The sequence below is a fragment of the Pituophis catenifer genome, unplaced genomic scaffold, assembly GCF_029215685.1.
Source record: "Pituophis catenifer annectens isolate HBS135680 unplaced genomic scaffold, rPitCat1.0.hap2 SCAF_14, whole genome shotgun sequence".
Classification (NCBI taxonomy): domain Eukaryota; kingdom Metazoa; phylum Chordata; class Lepidosauria; order Squamata; family Colubridae; genus Pituophis; species Pituophis catenifer.
The window spans coordinates 18,848,981-18,864,907 of NW_027256894.1; the positions used below are offsets into that span (position 1 = coordinate 18,848,981).

Below are 15,927 nucleotides of genomic sequence, written 5' to 3' on the forward strand. Positions count from 1 at the left end.
GTTAAATGTAGCTCACATACAGAACATGATGACAAGATGTCTTATCACATTGGCACCTGTGGGTGGTACAAGAGCCGTGCCTGACTCTGTCAAGCTGCGTCTTAAGATGTACATATTCCAACTGTCACTGTCAAGAATATCTTGTACTATAATTCTTATGTGTGGCAACATCATCTTACTGTGCAATTTTAAACATAGTGCTTCTATTTTAAAAGGATATGGAATAACATTTGCCTTCGTAGAGTCTTTTGCTGGCAAACACTTTCTCCCCAAAGCGCAAATATACAACCCTTGACATTAGTTACCCTTTTTAAATCTTATTTACCACAAACTCTGTGAACACTTCCACCACATATCAAGTTCAAATTATGTTTTAAGAGGATACATTTCTTCCTTCTCATATAATAAACATCGCAAACAAGATGGGAAATTATTCACATCAAATGTTATGTAGTTCTCCATACATGTTTATTACAATGACTCCAACGTCATAATACTTCCTTACAGAAACTGCCAAGATGGTCAAGCAGTTCTCATTTTATTAAATAGCTTGTAAATATTACTTAATAAAGGCAAAAGCAATTAGTGTTGAGATGACTGAATCTTGATACTCTATCCATATTCTAACAGCTGTGTTGAATTACCAGTAAATATAGTTCAATATACAAACAGTAAAAGGTGCCTACAATACTTTTTGTGTAAATTACACTGACAAGTAAATGTAAATATGTAACTTCTCAATATAAAACTATTTAGTATTACATAAGGAAGATCCAAAATTTAGTTTTAATTAACAGAGTCCTATTAATTTTTAACAGATTGTTGCAAATCATAGTTAAATATGGGCACGTAAACTGCCAATGTGTGTCTATGTATACAGTATGTGTGGATACAGATATAAATGAAAAGCTAACACCTGAATATTGGCTGGCTGTATGATGTTCCTTACGGATGCAGTGGCTCAATGGCTAAGACGCTGAGCTTGTCGACTGGTTCAAATCCCTAGTGCCATGTTACTTGTCTCAGCTTCTGCCAACCTAGCAGTTCAAAAGCATGTAAAAAATGCAAGTAGAAAAATAGGGACCACCTTTGGTGGGAAAGTAAGAGCATTCCGTGAGCCTTTGGCGTTTAGTCATGCTGGTCACATGACCATGGAGACGTCTTCAGACAGCACTGGCTCTTCGGCTTTGAAACAGAGATGAGCACCGCCCCCTAGAGTCGGGAACGACTAGCACATATATGCAAGGGGAACCTTTACCTATGACGTTCCTACATTAAACTCCAGAAAGACAACATTGAAGAGATTACAAAACACGTTTGCTTTTTATTCAAGTCTACAAGAGATGGCCCAAACTAGAAAATGATGTTTTTTACCACCTTAGCATTACCAACATTCTCCCTAGCTTAGGGGTGTTGAACTCAAGACCCAGGGGCCAGATCTGGCCTGCGGGGTGTTTAGATCTGGCCCATGGAGCCACCCTGGAAACAACCCATGGTGCCTCTGCCAGCAAAAACAGAGCTAGCAAGGGCTGCGGGTAGACCTCCCGAGCTCAGTTTTCCCTGGCAGAGGGTTGCAGGAAGCCGTCACAGCCTAAAACAGAGCTCAGAAGCTCATTTTCGCTGGCAGAGCACTCGGGCCACCACAGGCGCCTCCGACACGAGTGACGTCCAGCTGGCCATGTCCACCCTGGCCACACCCACCCTGCCCCCCCCCCCCAAGGTCAAACACAATCCTGATGTGGCCCTGTTTGACACCCCTGCCCTAGCTGGTCCATCTGCAGACGCTACAAGGAACGTATTTGGAGAGACCCGCTGTCATATGTAGGGATGATAAGGTCATTTCAGGCAACATATTTGGACCAGTCTTCGGTTAAATTGGCATGACTAGAGAGTGATCATTTTGCAAACTTTCAGCAAGGCAAAGACTATTTCAACCATCTGTGTGTATCCAGGGTGTGGCCTCCAGATTCTTTTTAAAGCTTGGCTAACAGCCCTGGGGTGATTTCTTAGTTGCTGCAACTAGAAACCACATATGCTTATCAGGAACTAGAGCCATCCTTTCCCTCTGTCTTGTGATGAGTTAAACTTGTACACATTTAAAGTGTTTGTTTGGACTCTCCTGGAAGGGCTATTATCTTCCTTGAAATGTTGTTCTTTGTCCTTCTTGCTTATAAGACCTATTGCTCCATAACTGTTGCTTTTAAGATTTAAAGGAACAGTGTGAAAGTAGCTACACATCTGGAGAACATACATTTTACAGTGAGTACTGGTTCAATGTTATCGAACACCACCAGGGAAAATCAAAGAGATGGAGAAAGACAGTAAAAACAAAGCAAAATAAGCACAAACTACTTCTTTTGGATGCAATTCCTCAAAGGGCAGGACAAACAGGCTGGCTTAACGCCTTGTCTCTAACTCTGGCTTTTTAAAAGAAATCATCACTGGATTACGAGCAAAGGAAAAAAAAAATCCAATTTATATTTCAAAAGTGGCTTAACCGTTTCAAGCTGAGCTTAACCCAGGACAAAAGATAAAATGTGATGAACAGACTGGCTGTAAGTGAGTCACACAGACTAATCCACTATGAACACAGGTTGAAGGCTGTTTCTAGAAAGAATCATCTTTTTCTAGTTCTGCAAAATTAATACTTGAAAACTTTCTTTTATGATTTGTTCTCCATTAACTACAGGTAGTCCTCAACTTACAACAGTTCATTTAGTGACCATTCAAAGTTTCAATGGCACTGAAAAAAATGACTTATGACCATTTTTCACAGTTACGACCGTTTATTCAAGTCAACAAGTGATTTTCATTCGGATGCTTAACAACTGACTCACATTTATGACAGTTGCAGTGTCCTGGAGTCATGTGAGACTTTTTTGCAATTTTCTGGCAAGCAAAATCAATAGGTAAAACAGATTCACTTAACAACCGTGTTGCTAATGTAAGAACTGCAGTGGTTCAGTTAACAAATGTGGCGAGAAAAGTCATAAAATGAGGCAAAACTCACTTAACACATTTCTCACTTAACAACATAAATTTTGGGCTCAATTGTGAGGACTGTCTGTATGTTGGAGAGTACAATGTAATTTCATGCATTTCTTATTTCTTGTATCTTCCATTTTCTTTAACTATCAAGTATTTTTTTGAGAATAAAAGGACTGTACTCACCTCTCCCATTAATTCATCCTCTACTTCAGAAAAGTTTTACACAACTGGAAGCTTATGCTATATTAGCTATTTTCCAAACATAAAAGCAGGGTTTTATAAATATGTTTGGCAGGGTGAGTATGAGGCCAGCCATGGCAACTGTGGTGAGCTCTTTCTACTGGTTCTTATTTTCACTTCCCCTTCCCAGCTGTATCCAAAATAGCAAATCATAGTTGATGCTTCAAAGTGAAGCTGGGGATTTGCTTCCAATTATGATGCATAGACATGTTGCTAACTAAAGAGAAAAGCGTGGTTTATTGATCTTGGTGGGATAGCAAACAATGAGGAAACAGGACTGATGCGCATGAGAAGTATTCAATTGGTCAGAATACTGAGATATTTATACGTTGAGGAAACATCCTCTTTAGAATAAATCCCAATGTTTAGATTATTTAAGACAGGCAAAAGAAGGGTGAAGCTTCCTGCTCCCCACTCTATGTGCATGTAGATTGTACAACTGAGATAGTATGACATATCCTTCCATTTTCCTTAACTGGCCACCTAGAACTACGTGTGCAATGAGAAACCAACTAACTGCAGAAAATAGTTCCAAGGGGAGAAAATTAGAATAACTCCATCCTCTGAAGTATACAACTTGCAAGTACTGGGGCATGCATATCATAACAAGTTAGAGGCTTTAATAATTAATAGACTGAAAGAAGATGTCTTTTCTTGCCGGAGGGATAAACAATTCTGAAATTATGTTGTCTTGCCTACTTAGACGTTAGAGCTGCAAACTTCTTTCCCTACAAAAAATAAGTATCTTATAAATTCTCCTCCAACCTGTACGTGGCATGTGGGTTGATGTTTACAGCAATGCTGCATTCTAATTTGTTCTCTCTGGGTCTTTACTGGCACAGAGCTCCTTGTGGGCACCTATTACATTTAATAACAGAACATATTAACAGAGTTGGAAGGGACCTTATAGGTCATCTATTCCAACCCTCTGCTCAAGCAGGAGACCCTACTACACCATTTCTGACAGATTGCAGTCCAGTCTCTTCTTGAAAGCTTCCAGTGATGGAGCTCCCACAACTTCTGAAGCAACTTCTGTTCCATGGGTTGATTGTTCTCATTGTCAGAAAACGGAAACTGACTTACCTGAACGTCCATTTTTGGTGTGCTGCGGAGATATTCCACGTATGAGGGTTAATCTCTCATCTATTTGCTCAAGACTGAGTGTAATTTTTTTCTTTTCCCATGACCACGCCTCCTGTTTCCTGTGGTCTTCAGTCTTTTTCACGAAGGCGCAGTCATCCAAGAATCTGTAGTAGAAGGAGACAAAAGAAAAACCATCTACCCCTGCCAGGGTCAGGCAGCCTACTGGGCGGGTTGGAATATCTCCGCAGCACACCGAAAATGGACATTCAGGTAAATCAACGTCCATTTTCCAGTGCAGTGCTCCGATATTCCATGTATGGGACATACCTAAGCTTATGAACACTGGGCGGGATCCTGACTGATCCCCTGACTGATCCCCTGGCCCTGGGTGGAAACCACACTTTGCAAAACTCTCCTTCCAAAAGATGCCTCCGCCGAGGCAAAAGTGCCCAATTTGTAATGTCTCACAAATGATGACAATGACGACCATGTGGCCTCCCTGCAGGCTGCAGTGACTCTTTGGCAAGTTGATGGAAAACCCATGGAGTTGTAACATACGAACTACTGTCTTGCTGTCCTTCGCAATTTGCGATAGGGAGGATGACAGAATCAAAATGTTCAAGTAACACAGGATGCGGACTGGAACCATCCGGACAGACGCTGCTACCGCTGCCAGTAACTTGGTGAATGTCCGAGGAGCCGACGAAAAATCGAACAGCATGGCCCGATACTGGAAATGGCAATTGGTGTAAGCAAAGCGTAGAAACTTGTGATGTGCCAGGTGGATCGGGACGTGTAAGTAGGCCTCTTTGAGGTCCACTGATTGCAAGAGGTCCCCCTCCCGTATGCATCCCAGAATAGATTTCAAGAATTGCATTTTGAATCTCCTGTATACGATGAAATGATTGAAATGATACCATTTCACCATCCTAATCTATATACTTTTACTATCTTAAATTAAAGAAGAAGAAGAAAAGAAAAAATTATAAGAACCTCCTCTTAGTTTCACTGCTCAATAGGAATTTGTACCTTGACTCTTTATCTGCTTTGGTAAATATCGCAGCACTTCAATCAACTTTAGAGTCCCGAGTTATTGAGATAAGGATACTGATATCCTGGCACCATGAAATCCTGACTTGCACTTGATGAAGCAGTCTTTGGTCAGACACGGAAGTCAAAGGATCACAAGTTGTAGAAGTTACATTAATTTAGGCAAGTCAATTGTTCGTCACTGGGACTGGACACTAACTTTTATCTGTACAAATGTTGTTTGGACAAATACTCAATATGGATATTTCAAAGTTTTTTTAATCTCTCAAGATCACACGATGAGATGTTTAAAAAATGTATTTTGGGAATTTAGAAGGGGTGTTGGTCTTACCTGATACGCTCCTTCTCGTTGGGTGAAGATAGCATCCAGGAATGGGTAGACCTCGTCTGCTAGCTGATTGGACTGAGTCTGTCAAATCTGTGAGGACATGCCTCCTTCACCAACAGTCCCTAGCTTTTGGCTAAGGCGTAGAGACAAACTCGACATGTCTTGTTCCGATATTCTCCCCATTGGACCGAGGACCAGACGGTCTCTAGGGTAGGGCTGGATGCTATCTCCACCCAATGAGAAGGAGCGTATCAGGTAAGACCAATGCCCCTTCTCCATTGTGGTAGAGATAGCATCCAGGAATGGGACATATCAAAGCTGGCTTGTCCTTACGGGTGGGCCGCAGTCTGGTCCGAGGTCCCCTGATCAGAATGGACCCTCTGGAGGACCCGCCTGCCAAAGGCCGCTTCAGCCGAAGCGAAGGTGTCCAGCTTATAGTGTCTGATGAAAGGGGATGGAGAAGACCATGTAGCTGCATGACAAACTTCCTCAATAGAGGCTTGTATGCCATTGTTGTGACCGCACTCCTTGTGAAATCGGTCGTGATCCGTCTAGGCAACGGAAGGGCCTGTAGTTCACAGGATTTGGTGATACATGCCCAAATCAAGTGGCCCACGGTTGATGGAGTGACCTTGGTGCCTAGGAAAGCTGGCTGGAAAGACACAAAGAGCGACTCTGTCTTCTTGAAGGGGGAAGTCCTCTCAATATAAATGCGGAGGACCCTCCTCATATCCAAAGTGTGCCCCTTCTTCTCCAGTGTGTGGACGGGGCCTGGGCAGAAATCGGGCAGTATAAGTTCCTGGCCCCTGTGGAACCATGAGTTCACTTTGGGGACAAAAGAAGGGTCCAACCATAATACCACACTGTTAGGATGGAAGACACAGAGGTCCTTCCTGACAGAGAGTGCCACCAGCTCTGAAATCCGTCTAGCCGATGTGATGGCTACCAGGAAGGCCATCTTGCAGGTTAGGAAACACAATGTGGCCGATCTCAGTGGTTTGAATGGGGCCTTGGTCAGCGCATGTAGTACTTTAGTGAGGTCCCATGTAGGGTATCTGTGAACCACCAGAGGCCGTAGGTTCATTGCATCCCTAATGAACCTGCACATGGTTGGGTGTTGAGAGAGGGACTCTAGATCCCCGCAAGAGAGGACCGAGGACAGGGCAGCCATCTGGCGACGGATCATGTTGGGCCCCACCTGGAGAAACTCCAGTATCTGGAGCATGGATACAGATGTTGGGTCCAAACCTGACCTGGAGCACCAGGAACAGAATGCCTTCCAAGTCACGTCATATATTCAGTTGGTGGAAGGTCTCCTGGAGGCTTGTATCTTGTCTATCACCTTGGAGGAGTAATTGTCCTGGCTCAAAGACCTCTGCTCAAATGCCAGGCGGTCAACTGTAGCCATTGTGGGTCTGGGTGGACCAAGGCCCCCTGGCTGAGGGAGACTCTGTCCAGCGGTATCCTCCAAGGGCTGGTCACCGACAGGGTAACCAGGTCGGCAAACCATGGTCGCCTGGGCCAGTGTGGTGCCAGGAGCAGCACCTCTGCCCTTTCCACCAAAATCTTTCATATAACCCTCGGGATGAGGGGAAGGGGAGGAAAGGCATATAGGAGTTCCCACAGCCAAGGGCGGCGAAGCACATTGATCCCTTCCGCCCCCAGTACCACAAACCTCGCAAAAAAACTTGGTAGTTGGGCATTGTTTTGGGTAGCGAAAAGGTCCATGGCTGGCCATTCAAAGCGCTCCATCAGCTCCTGAAACAAAGTCGGATGCAGGCACCATTCCAAATGATAGATTGTGGCCCTGCTAAGCCAATCTGCCTGTACATTTGTGGCCCTTGAAATATGCTCTGCCCTTAGTGACAAATGGAGCCTCTCTGCCCAGAGACATAGTCGTTCTGCCTCTCTCATAAGGGTCCTGGAGTGGGTTTCTCCCTGCCAGTTAATGTGTGCCTTAGTGGCCATATTGTCGGTCAGAATTAAGACATGTCTGCCCGACACCATGTCCTGGAACTGTTTGAGGGCCAGGTGTACTGTCCTGAGTTCCAGTCAGTTTATATTGTGGCCCAGGTCTGCCTGTGACCAATGTCCTTGGGCCATCCTATTTTGGAGATGTGCTCCCCAGCCAAAGAGACTGGCATCTGTCATAATCGTCAGGTGTTCCGGTTCTTTGAAAAAACTTCCCTTTGAAATTGCCCTTGAAACCCACCATCATAAGGAATGGATCACCTCTGGTGGTACCCTGACGTTGGATGGGGAATTGCTCCTGCCTTTCCTCTGGTAAGGCAGGAGGAACCACTGGAGAGACCTGGCATGCAGGCGTGCCCAAGGTATGATGAAAATGCAGGACACCATTTTACCCAGGAGCTGCAAGAGGGTGGCCAGGGGTACCGTACACTCCCTCCTGACCCGACCTACCAATTCTTTTATACTCGTCTGGCGCTCCTGGGAGAAGTGTATCTTGCATACAATGGTGTCTATTTCCGCTCCTAAATGAAGCAACCTATTTGTTGGCGTCAAATGGCTCTTGGTTGTGTTTATGGAAAACCCGTGGTCCTGAAGCACCTGGATGGTGATTCTGAGATCCTGACTCGCCTGGAGCTTAGAGGCGGACTGGATCAGGATATCGACCAGGTAGCATTGGATACACATGGGAAGAGCCCGGAGATGTGCCACCAATGCGGCCAATAGTTTCATGAACGCCCTGTTCCCGACAATAGCCCAAATGGCAAGGCCCTACATTGATAAAGTCATCCTCCATAAGAAAAACGGAGATGCTGTCTGTGTTCCGGTAAAATAGGAACATGCAGGTAAGCTTCTGTCAAGTTAATGGAGATACGGATCCAGGAATTTGTAGACCTAAGCAAAAACATGTTTGTCTTTAGCTAGGACTGAGTCAAAAGCTGGGGACTGTTGGTGAAGGAGGTGTGTCCTTACAGCTTTGACAGACTCAGTCCAATTGGTTAACTGATGAGGTCTATCCATTCCTGGATGCTATCTCCACCACAATGGAGAATCAGTTTTTCTTTGGTTCCGGAGGGTTTGTTTAACAAAAATAAAAGAAAAAATAAAACCCTATTTGGAGAGGCATATTATTTGCAGCTTCAACATATGCAAAGCACCGACTCAATCATTTACAGCAGGTCTGCTCATCCAACACTTTATATAATATGGTTGAATAATCATTTCACAAACTAATAGCGCAACTTCACTAACCGTAGAGAACAACCAAGCACAAAAATCTCATGTGAGTTGTTCAGTCACAGTGTGTCCAAAACCAATAAAAATAAGAGTTGCTTTTCCATAGGATCACAAAGAGCTTTGGGGCTCCCAGAAGAAAGATAGTCTGATTGCAATTCACTGCAGATAGATTTCCTATCACTTGTTTGCAGTGTCTGACTTTGCCACCCACAAATTCTGAATGTAATGTTTGCACTTCTTATTTGCTTGCAATGCAAACAGGGAGTTACATGGATCACAGCAAATTATAGCTTTCTGAGAAGCAGGAGCCTTTCTACACATTAACCAATTTTCACTCTCCGTAAGAATGGAAGCCATTTCAAATGTTCAACTGTGCAACCCTTCCCACGTGAATCACCATCTCTCCATATTAATGACAATCCCCTTTTGGTATGGAGAGGACAGAAACACTCACTAGCAACTAAAAGGTAAAAAAATCACCACCCTGAAATGTGCATGTTTTTTTGTAATCATCTAAACTGAATGCCAGGAAGGATTGAATGATTGATGTTTGCCACAAACAGGTGAGAAAAACAAAATATAGACCATGATATCAAGAGATAAATTCAGGACAAAGGAAAAGGAGAAAACAAATTTCAGGACTACGTATATAGAAGAACTGGAGATGAGGTGAGATGGACTACATTTTATGCAGCACTGCAAAAGCAGCTCTGTTAAATCAGATCAACAGCCTATCTTGTCCAATATCTTGTTTCCCACAATTGTTGGATTCTAAACGAGGAGACTGGTTTCCCACCAGGTTAGCACTCACCCCAACAGGTTTTATCTTCTCTCATTTGGTCTGATTCTTTATTAAAGTCATTAAAACTAGCAGCTACTATCATTTCTCACAGTATGGAATTCAGTAGAATTAATTATGAGACGAATGATGAAATACACTTTCCTTCTGCTGTCTGCAATCTACGGTCAATCAGGTTCCATTCAGCCATTTCATGAGATCCACTGCAACTTGGCATCCTCGCCTCAAAATTCTCTTCTTTATGACATTCTACCTTGTCATTATGCAAGAAGGTGCCTAATTTGCTTACTCACTTCACCGCTATTTTTATTCTTTTAAAAAATGTCAATATAAGTAGAACAGAACATGGTATATCAGCAAATTCATGTACATTTTCATAGAGCAGCCAGCAATTTTAAGCCTCTTATAAAAAACAAGTTGTTGCCTAACTATCTACTGAATAACGGCATACAAGTAACCCTTGACTTACATTCATTTAGTGACTGTTTGAAGTTACAACGACACTGGGGGGGAAAATCACTTAGGGATAGCAGGTAAAGGTACATTTATAACAATAAACTATAATAATCCCAAATGTAGAAGGGAGTGCAACTATAAGAGGGTTCACCTGATAATTTCATGCACTTTTTATTTACTGCTTAAGGAATGTATGGAAATTCTGTCTGCAGCCTAAGTGTTTTGAAGCTGGACCACGGCTTATTTCTGCAGCTACGGAACTCTAAATAGCTAATGCCACTCAGATCCCACTAGGAAAATTATAGTCAGGAGAAAGAATGTCAAACATAGGAATATTTGCAATTATCATCCACTGCTTGACTCACTGTAATTGCAGTTCACTCTTTCCTGTATGGTTTAATAGCTTCTGCTATTGCTGCTTCCTGATTTACTATGTTAAAAGCATCTATTGCACCTGTTGTAATTTTTCCATGCTCTAATTCTTCCTGGTTAGCTGCATACTGTACCACTTGTAGAGGGCTGGTATGTACATTTGTCACAGTCTTGCTCCTAACCAACCCTACCAAACAAACACCGCCTACTACTGTATTTCAGAACAGCACAAAAAGATGGGCTTGCCAATTTAGTGCTGTCAATTGCCTTTTGTCCCAAAGCTGGAGCTAGGCTTTAGAATTCTTGAGAAATTAAGAGGCGGAGGGAGGACAGGATTGTCCTGGACCTTGTACAAAAACGTACTAAAGGAATGTTGTCTTTTTAAAAGAACAAGATTTGCCAAATGTATGAGTTATTGGATTTGATTAAAAGATGCAAGGAAGGAAGGATATGAAAAATCACAACATTCTGTTATTATTCTGCTGTGAATGAGGAAATGTGATTTATTTTTTTTTGCCTTCTTGCTACGAGAACTTTTTGAATACATTGAATCCCTACATTATCTAAGCTATTTACTCTTATCAATATTGGACCTTGGAATTTATCCAACACAACCATTATATAACAAGATACAAAATGGGCGTTGGTACTTACCTGATACGCCTCTTCTCTGACTGTCGGGCACGGCAGTCAGGATGGGTGGAGACTTGGTTGAGCTTCCATTGGACCGGGTCTGCAGAAATAAGGGAAGTCCCTCCTCCTGACTGTGCCTGTCAGTTTTGAGACGAGGGAGCCTGTGCAGAAAGTCGTATCTAGGAATTGAAAACAAACACATGAGAAACACCCCAGCCCCCTTCCCAGTGAGAATGTGCAGGGACCGGTTTCCCCCACACAGGGAGGGGCTGACTGCCGTGCCCGACAGTCAGAGAAGAGGCGTATCAGGTAAGTACCAACGCCCATTCTCCTATAGTCGGGCACGGCAGTCAGGATGGGACATACCAAAGCGAGGTGTCCAGTCGGGCGGGAGAAGACCGGTCCCGCACTCAGGAGGATGTATGGACACCTTGGAGAACCCTACGCCCAAAGGCTGCGTCTGCTGATGCAAACTTGTCCAGGCGGTAGTGACGGACGAAAGGGGAAGGTGAAGCCCAGGTGGCTGCCCGACAAATCTCATCAATCGTGGCCCGAGTGGACCAAGCCGCTGACGTGGCCGCACTTCGTGTAGAATGAGCTGTTATGTTGCGAGGAGCAGGAAGCGCAGAAGCCTCATAGGCCGTGGAGATACACGCCCGAATCCATCGGCCCAAGGTGGACGAGGATGTCTTAGATCCCAGGGAGGAAGGTAAGAATGACACGAAGAGTGCATCTGAGCGTCGGAAGGCTGCAGTGCGGGCGATATAAACCTTGACCGCTCGTCGAACGTCCAGGGTATGCCAACGCTTTTCAAGGTGATGGTGAGGAGCTGGACAGAAATTTGGGAGGACTACTTCTTGGGATCGGTGGAAAATGGAATTCACCTTCGGGATGAAGGAAGGGTCCAGTCTGAGTACCACCCTGTCTTGGTGGAAAATGCATAGCTCTTTCCGGATCGAAAGGGCCGCCATCTCTGAAATTCGACGGGCCGAGGTCACCGCCACCAGGAAGGCCACCTTGAAAGAAAGGTGCTTCAAGGAAATGTCTCGGATAGGCTCAAAGGGTGGCCCAGTGAGGGCCTGTAGGACTTTAGGTAAATCCCACGTAGGGTACCTATGGACTGCGGGCGGTCGGATGTTCGTCGCGCCTCGTAAAAATTGTCGGATTAGAGGTTCCTTGGACAAAGGATCCGTGGAAGAGCTGGACAATACCGTGGAAAGCGCCGCCACCTGACGCCGAAGAGTGTTCGGAGAGAGACCAGCGACAAAGCCGTCCTGAAGGAACTCAATGACCAGAAGAACTGAAGCCGACGTAGGTGAATGACGTCGCCTTTTACACCACAACGAGAAGGCACGCCAGGTGGATTCATAAATGCGGGTAGTAGAGGCCCTTCGTGCTGCCTGGATAGTAGAGATGGCTCCTTCCGATAAGGGGAGTCTGGTTAGCAACCCCCGCTCAACCGCCAGACGGTGAGCTGGAACCAGAGAGGGTCCGGATGCTGTAACTGACCCTGGGAGAGTGTCACCTGATCGTCTGGTATCCGCCAGGGTGGTTGAACCGACAGGGACACGAGGTCTGCAAACCAAGGACGCCGGTTCCAGGATGGGGCAATGAGAATCATCTCCGCCTGTTCTTGTAGTAATTTCCGTATTACCCTGGGCAAGAGGTTGATTGGGGGAAAGGCATATAGGAGTTGTCTGGACGGCCACGGACACCGCAGCGCATCCACTGCCTCCGCCTCGGGGCAGGGGAACCTGGCAAAGAACCGAGGGAGCTGATGGTTGGAAGCGCTGGCGAAGAGGTCCACCGTTGGAAGCCCGAAGCGGCGGACTATTTCCTGGAACAGCTGAGGAGAAATGGACCACTCTGCGTTGTCGATCGGAGCCCGACTGAGGGAATCGGCCATCTGGTTGTGAATTCCGGAGATGTGAGCCGCTTGTACCGATGCCAGGTGGGTTTCCGCCCATAGGCCCAACCGTCGTGCTTCTCGCATTAGGGCCTTGGAGCGCGTGCCCCCAAGGCGATTCACGTGCGCCTTGGCTGTTACATTGTCGGTACGAATCAGGACATCCCGGTGAAGGACGCGAGGTTTGAAGGCTTTTAAGGCGAGGAAGATAGCCCGCAGTTCGAGCACATTGATGTTCATTCGTTGCTCGCTCTCTGACCATTGGCCCTGAGCCAGGTGGGGACCTAGATGAGCGCCCCACCCTGACAAGCTGGCATCCGTCGTGATAAGAAGACGGTGAGGTTCTCGGAACTTGGTCCCTTTTAACAACGCTCCCGACGTCCACCAGGAGAGAGACTGTAGAACTGGAGGAGGTAAGATCAGCCTCGTGGTCGAGTTGTCCCTATGGGAACGTTGAAAAGGTAGTAGTAGCCATTGTAAGTCCCGGCAGTGTAAACGAGCCCAAGGGACTATTCCAAAGGTAGACACCATCTTGCCAAGAAGGCGAGAGAGGGAGAGGACGGAAGAAGCCCCCCTATCTTGTATTCGGCTAGCTAACCCCCTAAGGCTGTCAACCCGGTCTGGTGAAAGGAAGACCTCGGAGGACAAGGTATCAATAACCGCCCCTAAGTGGCGAATCCTAGTAGAAGGGGTTAAATGGCTCTTAGACCGATTTACCGAGAACCCATGGTTCTGGAGGACCTGAAGGGTGGTAGCTAGGTCTGTCTGTGCCTGCTGCAAAGAACGTGACAAAATTAGAACATCATCCAAATAAAAGGAGACCCTGATTGGGATGGTGGCTACATATCCCATAAGGGAAGCCATTATCTTGGTAAAGGCCCTGGGAGCTGAGGATAACCCAAAGGGAAGGGCACGGTACTGAAAATGCTTGTTATTATAACAAAAACGGAGGAATCTACGGTGGTTGGGAAGGATGGGAACGTGGAGGTAGGCTTCAGTTAAATCCACGGAGGACAAAAAATCTCCTTCCCGAATACAAAGTAAAATTGTTTGTAAGGAATGCATCTTGAACCGGCGATAAGTTATGTGCCGGTTCAAGGCTTTCAAATCAAGAATAGGGCGCCAATCCCCCGAGGACTTTTGTACTAAAAAGAGGCGGGAGTAAAAACCTTGGCCAAATTCGGAAGGAGGAACGGGTTGTATGGCCCGAATAGACAATAAGTGACCAATAGCTGCTTCTACCTGAGCCCGTTTCACTCTGTTAAGAGAGACTGGGCAACGTATAAATCTACAAGGAGGGGTAGACAAGAACTCCAGGGAAAGGCCAAATTTGATGGTATTCTTAACCCACTCATCAGTAATGCTATTCTCCCAGGCCTGGGAGAAAAGGGCCAGACGGCCTCCCAGTTGGGCCGGAACCAGATTCCTAGCGAGACCTTCGGAAGGGACGTCCTCTACCACCCCTCTGGGGTCTCCTGGGGGGGTATCTGGGACCCTGTCTGACCTGATTGTCCTGATGAAAAGTCCCCCGTTGTTGGAAGGGGCGCTGAGACCTCTGCTGGAAATAGCCGGGATCGGAGCCTCGAAAGGACTGTGATCGAAAGGAGCCAGATGAACGACTCTCTGCCCTGCGAGACATGGCTGGCAAGATTTTACGGTGGTCTCTGGTCTCAATTAGAAGGGGTTCAAGTGAAGGACCAAAAAGTTTGTCACCCTCATATGGCGACGAAGCAAGACGCCATTTGTTACGCACATCAGCCTGCCAATATTTTAACCACAATAACCTCCGGGAAGTGACTGCGGTGCCTATGGCTTTCGCGGAAAATCTGGCCGCGTTCAAGGTGGCATCCGCCGAAAATTCTACTGCTGCTAGAATTTTGTTGATATCTTGATGTGTTCTCACATCAGTAGAGGGTATACGACCTTGCAGCTGCTTCAACCAGAGGATCGATGCTCGATTAAAAAAGGACGCAGCCGACGCTGCTTGGACAGACCAGGCTGCTGCTTGGTGACCCTTAATAAGCGTACGTTCCGCCTTTCTCTCCTCCGGTCTTAGAGACTCCTCTGCAGGGCCTGAAGAAGGTGAAGGTGATGAAAGGGCTGCTACTGGTGCATCCACAGAGGGTATCTGTAAAAGAGAAGCATACTCCGAAGCCAAATTATATAAACGTCTATCAAGGCTGTTAGGAATTGGACCTGTACTGGGGTTCTTCCATTGCCTCTGCAATACCTCTGTAAATAATTTAGGGGCTGGCACAATTTCGGTTTGAATTGCAGGCATCTCAAATAGGGAGGAAGAAGATGCTGAAGACCCTGGCTGAGTCTGGTCTTTGTTTTCTGGCAAGCCAAGGCCAGTGGTGGTTTGTGCCTTGTATAACAAAGAGCGGAACATCTGAGGGCGAAACAAGCCGACAAAGGGGGGTTGATCAGGTTCCAAACCCTCATCTTCGGATAAATCTTGCTCAATAATGGCCTGTTCCTCTTCCCCTGAAAGGGAGCCTTGGCTAGCCCTGGAAGGAGAAACTGCTCCCATTGGGGTCTGAGATGAGGCCTGCAAAGGCTGGGAGCGTACAGAAGGGGTGTGGCGGCTCAAATAATCAGAAACCTTGGAAGAGGCTTTCTCCTGAAGACCTTGGGCAATCCCCTGCCTGATGGAATTAGCAATCAACTGGGCCAAAGCTGGGGTGACATCTAGCTTTTGGCCTTGAGAGGCCTGGTTATTCTGGTCTCCAGTAGACTGGGGCTCTGGATTCTCATCTGCTTGTAGAGAAGGGTCCCCAAGATCCCCTGAAGGAAAAACTGCCTCTGGCACTGGAGCTAAAGTATCCTCAGTGACTGAGATATCTGGGGAGAGATCTGGTACAAGAG

At 46.0% G+C, this 15,927-nt stretch overlaps 1 protein-coding gene across 3 annotated transcripts in view; it reads right to left on the reverse strand.

The window, feature by feature from the left end:
* Positions 1-15,927, reverse strand: part of ZNF609 (zinc finger protein 609) — a 75,606-nt gene that overhangs the window by 22,404 nt on the left and 37,275 nt on the right. The window contains exon 1 of one of the 3 annotated variants that reach the window (XM_070953308.1): positions 4,312-4,329. The exons of the other annotated variants lie outside the window; for them this stretch is intronic. Within the exon in view, the coding sequence (XP_070809409.1) occupies positions 4,312-4,323 (12 nt within the window). The 5' untranslated portion in view covers positions 4,324-4,329. Of the gene's footprint in view, positions 1-4,311; positions 4,330-15,927 lie in introns of those variants that run through there. 3 annotated transcript variants of the gene reach the window in all.